A 15295-nucleotide genomic window follows, 5' to 3' on the forward strand; every position below is an offset into this window, starting at 1 on the left:
AACTTTGGAACACCGAGACTGGCCTGAAAACGTCCTGAACCCGCTGTCATTGTAATTTGTTTGTACATTTTCTGAACGGTCTATTTTAAGACCGCGCAGGTTGTAAAAGGATTGTACAGAGTCCCGCCTGGTACTGTGACCCTGTGAAAAGACTGTTGAACTTGTGTTTTCATGACGCACTTTGCTCTCATCGATTTCCCTCTTTCACGTGCAGTGGGTTCAGAAAGTCACCCCTCGAGTTTTTATGACGGCATTATGTCCGAGTCTGATACTGAAAATGTTCATTGTGATCCGTTTTATTGTATCTCCGCTTGTTCCTGTGGCTTTTTTGCTCAACCGTGTGAGGGTGATGTTCTGCTCCTCTTGGACAATGGGATGGTCTGGGAGCTCTCTCAGGACTTTCTAAACTCCCTTTGATGATGACGATAATGATGATGACGATAATGATGATAACGACGACCAATTATTTTCATTAAAAACACAGACTTTTACGAATAATCAAAAGCTGAACAAATATGATTATGGGCAAAGGAAAGGCAGCTGTTAGGTTTACTCTTTCTCTCTCATTTTTCCAAAACATTTATATTACGCATTCATTTCATATCTGGATAACCAGTGTGTAATTGTTAGCACAAAAACAAATGTATATATTATCTTTAAATCACACTGCCACATAATGAAATAGGGGCCTTAAGACTTTCTGAATCCACTGTAGTGCATCCTGGATGACTTGTTCAGGAAGCTGCAGCACAGACTGTAGTGATGACAAACTGTTATGAAAGCAAAGGATTTCTTTATCCCCGCCCTCTTCGACAGATTTCCTTTTAACTTCAAAAAGCTCTTATGATTTGAGATCTTGAGTTGAGAATGGGATTGAAAGCAATACTAAAGAGAGCGTTCATGTTTCTACAACATTAGGGGACCACCAAGGAGATTTCCTTTGACGAAGTACAATCAGCAGACTCCCAACTGTATTTATTGTTTTAAATAAATGAGACACTATTTTGATAAAAGAAATGATTTATTAACGCTGTCTGTACAGAGTGTTTCATTCACAATGTTTGTAATTTTTCTTTTCCGTGTTGCCAGTTTTGGATGTGTGCACTCCTATACACTAAACATTCAGAACACAACGTTTAGCCTCTTCTTGAAATATGTGAAAAGTAGACATTTCGTGTAATTTGCACTGAAAATATGAAAGGATGCATACGTTTGTTATGCCCAAGTCACTTTAGTGATGTTGACTGTTGTGGTGTAACTGTTCTGATTCAGGACTTTGTGTCTAACTGGACAAAGGGATGGACTGGATGAAGCTGGACACAGTGGACCACCTTGTGATGAACCAACATGATGTCTACATGTTTACAATATTTGTTGTATCTGCAGTATTATTTATCACTTGTAACACAAATGCATATTTGTAAGAGTTTTTCATTAAATACAAAATCCATACTCTCCCCGTCGTCGGTGTGTCATTGCAGGTCATCACGTTTATTCTAAGACAGCGCTTCTCGCCCGTTCTACCTATCACAACAAACTGCGACTCGAATAAAAGCAGTGATTTCATTTTTATAAACATGTTGCATTTTAGCCATGTTATAGTTTATAAAAAGCAAAATACAGTGTTGTCTCACAGAGCAGATTCAAGCACCGGTCAAGCATCATAGCATCACAAGCGTAAGGCTTCTATCAACAACTTTCAAAACAATAAACACGTATTTCAGTACAAGGCCCACAACAGACTAAAAATGAATCTGTGATCCACTTTTAGGTCCCAGCGCATCAGTAAAGAGTGACTGTTCTTTGACGGTCACAATCCTGTATTACCATAAGGTTTCATATATAGTATGTCTATAATCTAAAATGCTTAAAAATGTCCATTAATAATTATAATCAATTGTACATTTAACATCCACAATTCAGTGAATTCTACCTGTCACCAGATTGAGGGAAATATGAATGTAGCTCTAGAAAATCAACACTGTAATGTTGGGCTGGGCGATATAACGATATTTAAGATATGGTGATATATTTTTCAATGAGATATGGAATTAGACCATATCGCATATATCGGGATATTTCAAATTCAGATAAGCTATGTAGTTACCAAAAAGAAACAGGTAATCTCAAGCCGATCTTTAAAAAGTTTATCTTAAACTGAGCGCTTTATTTTGTTATCTCTTTATATATATATGTAAATGTTGCCCTATTTTATTTTCTAGGCTTACGGTTCTTTGTTATACGGTGTTTATGTTTACATTTTATAGTGACTCGTATTTGATTTTGACTTAACATTTCATTTCACAGCTCTCACTTTGCGGAAAAAATATTGGTATTGGTATATTGGTCGATATTCAACCAAAAATATATCGGGATATGATTTTTTGTCCATATCGCCCAGCCCTACTGTAATGCAATGTTCCCAAACTTTTTTGTCTTGCCTGTGTCCAATTATTTAGAAAGTGATCATCTAAACTCAGATTTATAATATTTAAGTAGTGTAAAATATTCTCAAATTTAAACCTATTACTAAAAAACATAAATAAAAAAAACTTTACTTTAATGTAATATTGAAAGTACCCCCAGCTAGGTGCTCAAGTACCCTGTACCCCTTGGATGCATTGGTCAAAAAGTGTTGTAATAATAAATTAAGGTAATATTTGGGGATATAACAGTATCTAAAACTTACAGCACAACGTTTTCCAGGTATTCATACTATGATATTTATTGCAATATTGTGTGTTTGTGTGGAGGGCAGTGACACAAGATATCGGTACTACCACTGTTATATTTCAAAGTATTAAAATAATCACAAAAATGTAATTTTCTTCAAGTTTGTTGCACTGGAACAGAGCAAAGGACTATGACTCCTGTACCTCCCTCTGCTTTTTAGTTAAGTGCTGCAGCAAAAAACAATATGAAGTCAATAGAGATTGCAACTCGGTGTATAATGTCTATACATTAGTTTATCCCTTCTGTGGTTTGGTTACTGCTGTTGGTCTAATGTAAATCATAATAGGCATCAGCTCGCTTCTGGGTGAACCTGCTTGTGACTTCGAGGTCTGATGTTCAGATGGACACAGGGCAGATGATGATGCGGTCCTCCAGCATGACACTCAGCACCAGGAAGATGAAGTACAGCAGGAACATAGTGAAGCCCAGCAGCTTGTTCATCTTCCACTTGCACCACGCGATGGAGATGATGACGAAGAGGAGCATCAGGAAGAGCAGCACGATGGCACAGAACAGACCATTACTGCTGACCGCCACCGGGGCGAAACCATGGAAGGAAGAGTACAGCAGCCACGGGACTGGAAGACTGCAATCACACACGAATAAAGAGACGTTTCCTTATTGGAGGTTTGAAGAAACAAAGTACTGTAGGTTTCAATAGCTTTCTGCCACTTGTAACACAAACATTATTGTAAATCATTCACATTTTCCTGGTTGGTCAGTTGAGTAGCTGTGTTTAAAATATATTTAGGTAAAGAAGTGCTGTTTGTGTGGACTGTGCACCAGTTTTCAGTAAGACTACAATAGTGGCACTGGTCATGCTGCATTATATTCTGACCCAAACTACACATCATTTTGAAGTAGATTTCACAATAGAAGAAAAAATGCTCTCTACACACTTAAGTGGATGACAGGTGTCTGGGATTTGACCGGTTCTGTTTTTTGCAGAGAACTAATCAATAAATATTATGTGTTATCACAATTGCAAACACAATTGAAGGGGGAAATATACAATTAGATATTTCTTATCATTAAAGCTATTTTGTACAGTCTGTTTTTTAAACAGTGGAACAGAACTTTACAGTGTTGGGCATGTTGGGCCATGTCTTTACTCAGGGGTAAACACTGGTGCTAAATGTTTCCATTAGGGATGCACTGATACTAGTATCTGATATTGGAGTGGATACCCCAGAAAATACAACATTAAGTGTCGGCTGCAAATATCCAACACTGAACCGATACCAGTTTTGGCTCTCACTGCTTTAAAAACCCAACTTTCACCGACTAAATCTAAGTGAATATGGTCATGCTGTACCGCACTTCGCAAAATGCTGGGGCTAGCAACAGTATGCTAAAGCTAGCAGCAACATGCTAATGCTAACAGCAACTAATCAAGACTGGGACAAAACCTAAGCAGCCAGTCATATATTTAGTGTAGAAAAGTCCAGTTATTCTTGTTTCATGTTTGACCATTACAGTTTATAGCCGATAAAAGGATAACATCTTGTTGTTTTTGAAAAATAGACTTTCATAATGGAGAAAAGATTACCAACTTTTTCACTCACAGCAACTTTTAAGAAAGTCTCTTGGTATTGGTTAATATCGGATATCGGCTGGTGTTCAAGGCCCCAGTATCAGTATCGGTATCAGAAACAAAAAAAGTTGGATCAGTGCATTGCTAGTTTCCATACTGACCCTACAGTGATGTCAAAGATGTTGCTGCCCACGGAGCTGGACACAGCCATGTCGCCCAGACCTTTGCGAGCCACGATGACACTGGTGATAAGGTCAGGGATGGAGGTGCCTGCAGCCAGGATGGTCAGCCCCATGATCTCCTCCGAAATACCGATGGTTTCACCCACCTGCAAGTTCACAGGGAGTAATGGATTTAACAAGAAACTACAGAACCCTTGGATAATTTTAACATTGTTAGCAAAACGGGCAGTAAAATGGCTTTTATCATAAACTTTTCTTGTTTGTTAAAGAACAGCACACTGAAAACATACTCTAAACATAGCAACTGTGGAAGTAAAAAGGCCAATTTTCAACATCAAGGCAATTTATAGAACTGGGAGCGTCATGAATCAGTCTGTCCATCTTGTCCTAACACATGTAATAAGGATGATCACAGTGTACCAAAAGTGTACAGGTTACTAATGCAACGGTAAAGAAGTTATTTATATTTGTTAGTTGTTGTTTTTTCATAATCAAGGCAGTGTACGCATGTAACATCTGTACAGGGTGTTCATAGTGTTAAAACTAAATATTATGTAATTTGTAAATCAATAGAAATGCCTTTCCTTGAAAATATTTTTTAGATGTTTCATGCATTCTGAAACCAAAAGATAAGCACTAGAATTGACATAAAGCTAAAGCATAAACAGTACTAGAAGGCAACAGTTCCATCGCATTACCTGATGGGCCCACCACACCATGAGGTAGGAGAAGATGCCAATCCACATGATGGACCCCAGGAATGTGAAAACAAAGAACCTTCTGGATTTCTGCAGATGACACAATGTAAGAATAAACATGACTCCTCCGGATTGTCAGCGTCAGACTCGTCTCTTTACCTGGTTGCGGACATCAGGGACCGTGAGCCACAGAGGAAGCACTATGGGCAGCAGCACAAGGTACGTGGCTTGTTTACGCCTCGTGTCGGGCCACTCCAGAGACAGAGGCTCCTCCACCTCCTCCTCCTCATCTTCCTCCTCCTCCTCTTCCTCACTCGATTCACTCTCCTCCTCACTGTCGCTGTCTTCTTCACTGTCACTGGGGTCGTCTGAACCGTCGGAGCCGCTGTTCGCAGGGACATCCTCCTACAGGGACAACAGAGAGCAGAGCAGTCGGGAAGACTTCAGAAGTGCCAAGGACTGGGGGAGCGTACACTGCCCTCCACTAATGGTTAAAAAAAAACCTGATGAAGTCGATGATGATGCAGGTAACGTTTGTGTTTGTTTTGGAGACTTTCTCAACCCAAGAACTCTGCTCAATGACATACAGATTTAGCAAACAAAAAATGAATAAATCGCTTGTAATAAAGGGTGCCAATAGAGCTCAATGGTCCCACCCCCTCCCAGTCACTTGTCAGGATCCAATGTAAAATATCCCATTGATTTTTAGCATTGATTTTTCTAAAAAATCATATATTAAAAGCACGACGCCGGCTAATCAGCTATGTGCTAACCACCAAACATTGCACGGGTATTTGACAAGAAAGAAAACAATCAATACTTATAGTATAGTTTAACGTTTTAGACAAATCTTCATTTTGTGTGTTTTATGTCCATGAGTTGGCACACAGCTGATTAACAGCAGACGCTGGGAAAAATCTTCATATTTGAATTGTTCGAAAAATAAATGGGATACTTTACATCAGATCCAGACACGTGACCGGAAGGGGGTGGGACTGTTGAGCTCTATAGTCATGGAAGAGGGTCTTTTTTCAGGGCCGCCCAATGGCTCTTCTATAGCCATGGAAGAGCCATCGGTCGGCACGGTGGCGCAGCGGTTGGCGCTCGTGCTTCACGGCAAGAAGGTCCCGGGTTCGATTCCCACCTGGACGGGGCCTTGCTGTGCGGAGGTTGCATGTTATTCCTGTGTCTGCGTAGGTTTCATCCAGGTACTTGTGTTTCCCCTACCACTAAAAATATACAATAGATTCCCCTTTGGGGCCAGGACTCCCCTGTAAAAGGAATTCTTGCTCTCAGTGGGACATTCCTGGTTAAAAAACGGTTAAAAAAAAAAAAACCTCTAATATTCTCCAGGGGCTCTTTATATGTTTAAATTTGTTTTTTTGTTTTTGAGAAATCTTCACTCATGTTTTGAAATGTATGCAATTCTTGAACTACTTTATAAGTTCATATGTCAGTCCTTGTTCAGGCCTATTCCCGAGGATGCTAGTATTAGTGGAGGGCATTGTAGCTGAACAGTCTGGTCAGGAGCTCCGCGCTAACAGTCTTACATAGAAGGGCACCAAAGACAGACTCCTGTGCGTTTTGTAAACCTTCAGGGCGTGTTGGGAGAGTACCTTCTTGTCATCAGCTGCTTCCTTCTTCTCGGTGTCAGAGGCATTGTCAGGCTTTGGCTCTTTGCTCTGCTCAGATGTCTCTCCGCCGTCTGGGAAAACCACCAAAATTGCACAAGATACTTAATGACACGTGAAATCAGATAAAAAAACACATCTATATACTTGCTGTTTTTAATTAAAATGGGTGCTGATTTTATGTTGTGCTTGGATAAATTCAGGATTGGGAACCTTAAAACGAAGATAGTGAATGATAAAGAGAAACATTTGTGGATTTTCCTGTTAGATAGTTCCTATAAATGTCCGTGGAGTTCTAGAATCTGAGGGATGTTTTTCCCTCAGATTCTAGAATTCCACGGTTATAAATACTGGTCAAAGCCACAATTTAATGTATTATACATAAAATAACAGAGAATTTGTATTTGTTCTCTAACCAACCTAAAGTATTACTTGTTTGGGTGCTAATGAAACTGCCTTAGAATGCACTTTTTGTGATCAATGCTGCTTTGAGCATAGACAATGTGTAGTAGCAGTAGTAGTAGTAGTAGTGATCTGTGGATTGCAGCGTCCTTACCAAGGCAGAGAGACAGCACTTGCACAGGACTTGGCTGCACTCTGTCTTCAAACAAATATATATGTTTTTAAAACAACAGGGGCATGTCCAGAGGTTTTCACTGGGGTGGCCCAGGAGTGGCTTGAGGACGAGACTTAAATTTCTGAATGCATGTATAAATTGGGAGGAGTACCCGTGGAAGACCTAGGACAAGATTGACGGACTTAGCTGGCCTCAAAACAACTCTGAATACCCCCAGAAGAGCTGGAGGAAGTGTGCATGGGTAAGGAAGTGCGGACATCACAGCTCGGCTTCCTGACCCCGGATAAAGCAGAAGAAATAGATGGATGGATGGATGGATGGATGAATGGATGGATCCATCTAGTCTGAGCGGAAATGCCCTCTCCACGCACACCTCCTCCAGCTGTTTTGGGGGGGACCCTGATGCGACACCAGAGAGACATAGTCCCTCTAGTGTGTCCTGGGTCTTCCCAGGGCCTAATCCCAATAGGACATGCCTGGAACACCTCTCGAGGGAGGCGACCAGGAGGCATCCTGAACAGATGCCGGAGTCACCTCAGCTGGCTCCTCTCGACGTGAAGGAGCAGCGACTCTATTCTGAGCTCTTAAAAGAAAAACATGTATTTGAACTTTATCTACAATGTAAATCCTTAGCCCTCATAAGTGGCCAATCAGAAACCAGACATGCCCCTGAAAAGCCATTACCAATAATAAAACCAATCAGACAGAGCATCACGTGAAGCCTGCAAAATCTACCTCAATGATTGATCAGACACACTTAGGTGAAGATAAGAGGGAGTGGTTCCAGCTAAACATCAGAGAGGTTTTTTTCCCCCCACTGGTGATAAATGGCTCAAAATACTCATTACACAAGGGTGACTTTCAAATTACCTTCTTTTTTGTCTTGACTTTTGCTTTCTGCCTTCCTCCTGGCCACATGATTCAGAATCTCAGCCTTATCCTTAAATTTACCTACAAAAACGAGTAAGGGACAAGCTTGGTTTACTGGTTTAAAGGGTTTTGACAGAACAGAACAGAACACACACCGAAATGGCTTTAGCATGTCATAGAGAGCTCTGTTGCACGTGCGCAGTGAGAGAGAAAGGCACTTATTATCTGCTTAGTATCAATCTGGTCTTAGTGCAGTCCTCATATGGGACACATGCTAATCTATCAGCCAATAAGAAGGACAGAGACCTCACTCCCTCTGGCCTTACATCACATCAGACAACTTCCCTCTCCACGAAGACAGGAGGGACTTACCTTCTCCGAGAGGGTCTAACGTGTGGATCATGAGCTGGAAAATGGTGTTCCTCATTGTGCTGTTGTGTAAAGAGGCTGAGCTCCCCCCTCGCTGAAGAGCTGGCTTTAACTGTGAAAACAACAGCAGAATCACAATAGCATAATCCACTGTATATAAGCGAGACCATGAGGTTTTATGGTTTACATTTGAGGCTGTTGTGAGAATCAGCACCTTTAAGCGGTTCTTGTCCTCTGGAGGTGGAGGTCCTTGCTCCACAGCATCACCGTTTACCTGGAATATATTTGAATACATTTATTTGGTCTGTTCAAAGTTCTAGGCAAAGAACAGGATCGTGTAAATCTACCTTGATTATAATTGTTTTGTCTCCAAGATAATTTATCATTTTGTGTCCTTTTATCACAGACCAAAAGGCAAACAATGTTTATCTTAACTTTATTCAACCATTCAACCCACTGAGATTTCAGAATCTATTTTTTAGGGGGCTCCTACACAGACAAAGGGAGAAGTACAGACATTGAGGGGCCACTTGTTCCTGGGATTGAACCCAGTACCTTCCTGCTGCAAGGTGAGAATTCTCACCGCTGTGCCTCCTTTATCATACCATATCCTTAAGATCACTTTAAGGGCTTTAAGACTGTCTGACTACATACACAGGGAACTAAATGAGATCACATACGTATTTCACAAAGAATGTAAAGAATGTGCTTTTTACCTTTTCGGGCTCCTCCACAGTAATAACCTTGACAATGTTCTTGTGCTTAACGAGAAGGCCTTTGCAGAACCTCTCTATCTGTACATTGAATTTCATGAAAGTCACATACAGAGTGTAGCCGCCCACCAGCATCAGGCTCTCCCACCACACAATGACGTTGTCCAGAAAGAAGATGATGAGCATGATCAGGTCTAAGATGTAGAACGACACGTCCCTGAAGAGAGGCCACCAGGTCAGGTGGAGGACCTCTCGAGAAAACAGAGCGCACATTCCAATCACAAATAAAATGTTGAAGACCGCCGACCCTACAATAGTGCCAATTCCGATATTACTGTGAGCAATGAATACTCCGATGAGTGAAGTGAAGAGCTCTGGAGCTGAGCCCCCGGCCGCCATGAATGTAGCTCCGGCCACATCATCAGAAATGGCCAACTTATCAGTGATAACTCCCAGAGCGGGGACAAAGAACTCATCACAGACGATGGCCAGGGAGACAAACATATACATCATCCCAATGACGTGGAGGAGCACCCAGCCCCTCCGCCGGTCCTCAATAGAGAAGATGTCTTCTGGATACTCGCCCTTTATGTGTGGGGCATCCCCAGGAGACGCGGGGCTGGTGGGAGGTTCAGGTGGAGCCGGCAGGGGGGTGGGAGTCACATGGGGGGGCTCTGGAGCCACATAGATACAGCGGACTAGAGTCTTGTTGGTTGTGGTCGTTGGTGCTGGAAGAGACCGTGTTGTGGTCAGTTCGTCTGTAGAAGTCTCAGGCTCTGAGTCTGTCTGTGCTGTTGTGAGGTCAGTTTGTTCAGGCTCTGTCCCATGTGAAATAAGAGTCCCTTCTGTTGATATCTCCTCTGGCCCCTCTGCAGACCCCAGGTCCTGCCCAGCATGAGGCAGTGGAACACCCTGAAGTCTGGCACTGATGGTCAGCTGGTAAAGAGTGCACAGACAGATGCCCGAGAGGAGGAAGATGACGCGGCTGAGCCGAAGACGCTTCCTCCGGTTGCAGTACATGACTGTGGAGCTCTACTGCTGACCGGCTACTCACCACACACGCACAGGGCAAAGGCTGTGCTCCGAGACACCACGGACTGCCTGCTCAGTCATGTCACACTGACCTTAGCTGCGAACACCTCAAAACAAAACAAATATACATTAATAACACAAGCATTAAATGAGCAATACACACAACATTATTCAAATCCTGACTTTACTCACCTCATGGCCAAAAGGTAGAAAACAGTTACAGCAGTGTCTGGAGTATTTCCAGTGTCCAGAGAATGTAGGACACGGCGATCTTGACAATGGATCAGCAGAATGTCTAATAGCCTACCTGAGGGCGCTAAGAGGATTATGGCTATAGATCTACTCTCACTTTATCATGATACCGGCTCAGTAATATCTCATTTAAAGGCAATTACTTACAAAACAGCAGCATATTACACAGAGAACAGCAATGAAAATATAAAACAATGTTTACTTTTATCCAAAATGCATATACATATAATACATTCAGGTCATTCTTATACTCTGAGAAAAACAAATAGAAACATAATTACAAAGATCGAAATACACGCAGACCAATGCTTACACTGTAATTAGTTGGGTGTAGAGAAAATATTGATCTTTCATTAGCTAAAATTAATTGGAACATTAACAATAGTGCATTAGGCTGATTTACATCAGGCTACAGTAATGTGCTGTAAACCTGGAAAGAAAAAACATTTACAAAGCAAACAAAATAAGCCTCATAATAGCATTGGAAATAATAATAAAAAAAACATACTTTGGTCACAAACGTTTTCCTTGTTGACTCATGAACAAAAGAAAACATAAACCACAAGTACCTTCTCATTTTAAGGGCTCACACACAGATATCTATTTTTCCAGTGACATTTAAGTAATACTATAGTACTAACAAAGTAGGTACTTAATCATTTCGGCCACTCTCTTTTTTCATTATTGACTGTGTTGGAAAACGAAACAAATTTAATAACACTTTGTGGCAATGACTCCAAAAGCAATGATTTCAGGCATTCTGCCCGTGACAATACGGCCTAATAATGTCATAGTTCAGCATCACACTCAGTAAAAATGTGAGACAGTAGAGCAGCACCATCGTGAAGCCCAGAACCCTTCTAATCTTCAGTTTACAAGATGCAAAAGAAATAATAAAGAGGAGGAGCACGATGAAAAACACGGAGATGACACAGGTAAGTCCAGCACTGCTGACGCCGACTGCAGCCAAACTATGAACAACAGAGAAGATGAGCCAAGGCACCGGGAGTCTGACAACGGGACGAGAGAGAAAGGAAAATCAGGTCAATTTAGGGAAACACTAGATTGCTTTTATCCAAATGGGGTAATTGTGTTTCACAAAAAGAGAGAAATCACTGAGATATTTAGTTTTTAATGCTATGCCTTCTCAGGTCCATGTCTGATTCGCTCTCCTCAAGTCATGTGCAGTGAGCCTAAAAAACTGTTGATTTTAGAGATCACGTTGTATTTAAAGTAGGGCTGCACAATAATTCGGCAAAAATATCGTGTTGCGATATTAGGTGATGCAATATCTGTACCGCAAGCAGCCACAATGTATCATTAAAGTCTTCATGTGACTGAGAGATAATATTTATCATTTGTGATCAAATGTTCCAGTGACTATAGCTGCATATAAATTTGCACAATACGGTAGTATAAAAATTAGAAAGCAATTGTTTTCGTATGTGTGATGTCTCTTGGGCTGGGTACCATAAATCATTATATTATATTTTTTGAGCCAGTGACTAGCTGTCTATCTATGACTAGATCATGAAGATGCAAGTGCAATGAAAGAGCAAAATTCCTTTTTCCCCCATTCATTTGAGCTGAAACAACTGAGACTCTTTCTTTTGTGCTGTGTTAGAGCAAGTCTTCCTTTTTTTAGTACCATTTGGATATTTTTTAACAGTGCTTAGCCTTAGACATATCCAAGGACAAGTTGGAGGTGAGATTTTTGCAGTAAAACAGGAAGAGGGTGTTTTTGAATCCTTACCCCAGTGTAATTTCATAGATGTTACTCCCTAAAGCAATCGAAGTGGCCATGTCCCCCAGACCTTTGCGAGCCACGATCAGAGCAGTGATGAGGACAGGAAGGTTCACTACTGCCCAAAGATGGTCCACGAAGCGCTCTTGGATGGAAAAGGTCTCTGCCACCTAAAATATGATCATTCAACATCGTCATAATGCATCACGATTTAGAAGTATCTGTAAAGTAAAATGTATTCCTTCCTAGTCTACTGTAAATGTCACTCTAATGTGAGTTCTGAGGCGCTGACCTGATGTGCCCACCACGTGATGATGTACAGGAAAACGGTCATCCACAACAGCGATCCCAGTAGTGTGAAAACAACAAACTTTCTGGATTTCTAAGACAACAAAGCACACAGTAAGTCATTGACACAGAGATGACAGTGTGTTCGATTATGGCTGCACCTGTTTGCGAACATCAGGCAGAGTGACCCAAAGGGGGAGCAGTGCAGGCAGCCGCAGCAGGTAGACCACTCTTCCACACCAGGTCCCGGGCCATTTCAAAGACAGAGGCTGGTTCTCCTCCTCCATCTCCACTCTGGCCTCACTGGGGTCTTCCTGGTTGGGGTTAGAATGCCTGACGTCTTTGTGGCTGCCGTTGAGGTTTCTAGAAGCTTCGTCCGACCCATCCCCTGCTGCTTCCTGCAAGATTTCTTACATGGGTTTTGTTGGCGTAAACCTTTGATACAACATTTTACTTTTATGAGTACATTAGAACTGATTCACGCCAAACGTTGACCTGTTTTAGACCTGGTGGTACTAAACCCCTTAACCCCCACCTTAATTTCTTCAATTTGGCTTTACCCAAATCCAAAAGCTTCTTGAAAAAAGCGTCAATATAGCGACAATAAACGAGATGTAAATGTGGATGAAAGTGCAACAAAAAAAAGCATCAAAAACGTGATAAAAAAAAAGCATTAAGATATGACAAAAGGGTAATGACAACGAAGCAACAAAAACGTTCAGTATTTTAGGTCTGAGCTTTCAAATTAAGCTTTTAGATTTGGGTAAAGCCAAACTGGAGAAAATGTGCTTGTTTCAGGTGGAGGTTAAGAGGTTGAAGGGGTACTTAAAGAAGCCAAATAATTTCATAGATGATGTGGGAAAAAATTGCCATTTCACTTGAGTAAAACAATGATTAAGTTAATACTTTATTAATCATGCTAAAAAACTAAATTTGCACTCACCTTCCCATGTTCATTCATGGCTATAACTGTGCCTCTGTGTCTGTGAAACAGGCCTTTGAAAAACCTCTCTATCTGCAAATCGTATTTCATGAAGACCACGTACAGAGAGTAGCCTCCCACCAGGATGAGGCTCTCCCACCACAAAATGACACTGTCCAGGAAGAAGATGATGAGCATGATCAGGTATATGAGGTAGAAGGACACGTCTCTGAAGAGAGGCCACCAGGCCAGATGGAGCATCTCTCGAGAAAACAGAGCACACATTCCAATCACAAATAGGATGTTGAAAGCCGCTGAGCCCAGGATATTGTCAATCCCCGGGTTTACCCCAGTCAGGAAAACCCCTAAGAAGAAAGCAAAGAATCTTGGTGTTGAACAAGCTGCTGCTACAATGGTCGCCCCTGCCACACTATTAGATAAGGCAAAAATATCAGAGATAACTCCAAGCGCAGGGACAAAAAACTCTTCAGAGAGGATTACCAGTGACACAAACATGTAAATAATTCCGGTGATATGTAGAAACACCCAGCCTCTCCTGCGCTCCTCAAGTGAAAACAGGTCCTTGGGGAATTTCTCTCTTGCTTTTGGTGCTTGCGTCGTTGGAGGTGCCAAAGTTGAAGGCTCAGTGGTTTTCATGGTCATGTGTAAAACAGTTGTGGGTCGAGGAGGGTTGGTGGTGGAGGCTTCAAGCAGTGTGTCCAGGTCACGTAAAAAGTTAGTCTCTCGTGTTGTTTGGGCAGTGGTCTGGGCAGATGGGGGCTGCAGTTCTTGGATGGATGTGTCATCTTCAGCTGGATTTTTAGGTGGACTTTCTGTGAACACCTCATTGGGTCCAGAGCCAAAGACACACGAGAACATGGCACAGAGGATGAAACACTTTGATATCCACTTCATCCTGCTCACTGAAGTAGTAAATGCACAACTTCTGAACACCACGGATCACAGCAAATTCCCTGCAGAAAGGATCAGAACATATAGTCAAAACAGCTGTCCCAAAACATTGATAAAAATGCGCTGTTTTTCTGTGCAATACTTCCTAAATGTGTACATGAATAGAATGTAAAGGTTAAAAGGGGGATGTTTAGATCCGCATCATTAAGTTGCAAAAGATGGATAGATTGGTCTAGACACAGAACAGTTTTAAGTTGGGTGGACAGACTTCCCCCACGCATTTCGATCGTTAGAAAAGCTATTAATAAAACAATTATGCGACTCAATTGATCTTGAGCTCTCATTATCAGACTTTGACAAGAAGAACATATAGTTTTGACAACTCCTACCGTTAGGCGTTGAAGTTTGCAGATGTGAGAAGTTGAACAGCTCTTTTCTGCCCCCCGTGGTTTTTAAAGGGATAGCACAATCTTGTTGATTTGTAAACTGAAACCACCAAACTAAATTAAACAAGTCTAAAATAAACTAAAAGGGGTTTTGTACAAGCTATATTTTTAAATATCCAACCACATGGACATTTAGTTATATATAAACCCATGAGTTTACAAACGGCTAGGAACTTTTATTGCGGAACTTTGTATTGCATCGAATGGTTCCACTCGGAACACAATTTCGGCGTTCACTCCAACTAGAGCTGGATAAACACTGCTCTACAAAGGCATGTAAATTTGTTTTGGTTGTTTATAGTAACGCCACATAGCTTTGTCCTCCTCTTAGTATACAAATATAAGTGTTGCCTATTTAATATGTTTTTTATTAGCGCTATCGCATAAACTGT

At 41.4% G+C, this 15295-nt stretch overlaps 2 protein-coding genes across 2 annotated transcripts; both read right to left on the bottom strand.

The window, feature by feature from the left end:
- Positions 1-2955: 2955 nt before the first annotated feature.
- LOC306971771 (sodium/potassium/calcium exchanger 1-like) lies at positions 2956-10327 on the bottom strand (the record flags this gene model as incomplete). The annotated part of the gene is made up of 9 exons (XM_079568148.1): positions 2956-3319; positions 4429-4595; positions 5148-5237; positions 5307-5552; positions 6764-6852; positions 8226-8306; positions 8598-8706; positions 8809-8868; positions 9311-10327. The coding sequence occupies 9 exons, from the start codon at positions 10325-10327 to the stop codon at positions 3070-3072; spliced, it is 2109 nt and encodes a 702-aa protein (XP_079424274.1). The 3' UTR covers positions 2956-3069.
- Positions 10328-11185: 858 nt separating this feature from the next.
- On the bottom strand, positions 11186-14903 carry LOC306971772 (sodium/potassium/calcium exchanger 2-like). The gene is made up of 6 exons (XM_079568149.1): positions 14847-14903; positions 13567-14519; positions 12785-13021; positions 12628-12717; positions 12345-12505; positions 11186-11601 (listed from the first exon to the last, which is right to left on the bottom strand). The coding sequence occupies exons 2-6, from the start codon at positions 14458-14460 to the stop codon at positions 11343-11345; spliced, it is 1641 nt and encodes a 546-aa protein (XP_079424275.1). The 5' UTR covers positions 14461-14519; positions 14847-14903; the 3' UTR covers positions 11186-11342.
- Positions 14904-15295: the final 392 nt, after the last annotated feature.

Source organism: Gobius niger (assembly GCF_951799975.1).
Source record: "Gobius niger genome assembly, chromosome: 12".
Classification (NCBI taxonomy): Eukaryota; Metazoa; Chordata; class Actinopteri; order Gobiiformes; family Gobiidae; genus Gobius; species Gobius niger.

What these genes read in the sequence shown, in the direction of transcription:
- LOC306971772 (XM_079568149.1), bottom strand. Translation starts at nt 14,460, where the DNA reads ATGAAGTGGATATCAAAGTGTTTCATCCTCTGTGCCATGTTCTCGTGT. An exon ending in CCATGAATGAACATGGGAAG is followed by an intron (nt 13,022 to 13,566) that starts GTGAGTGCAAAT and finishes GAAATCTTGCAG; the next exon opens with GAAGCAGCAGGGGATGGGTC. An exon ending in TGCCTGATGTTCGCAAACAG is followed by an intron (nt 12,718 to 12,784) that starts GTGCAGCCATAA and finishes TTGTTGTCTTAG; the next exon opens with AAATCCAGAAAGTTTGTTGT.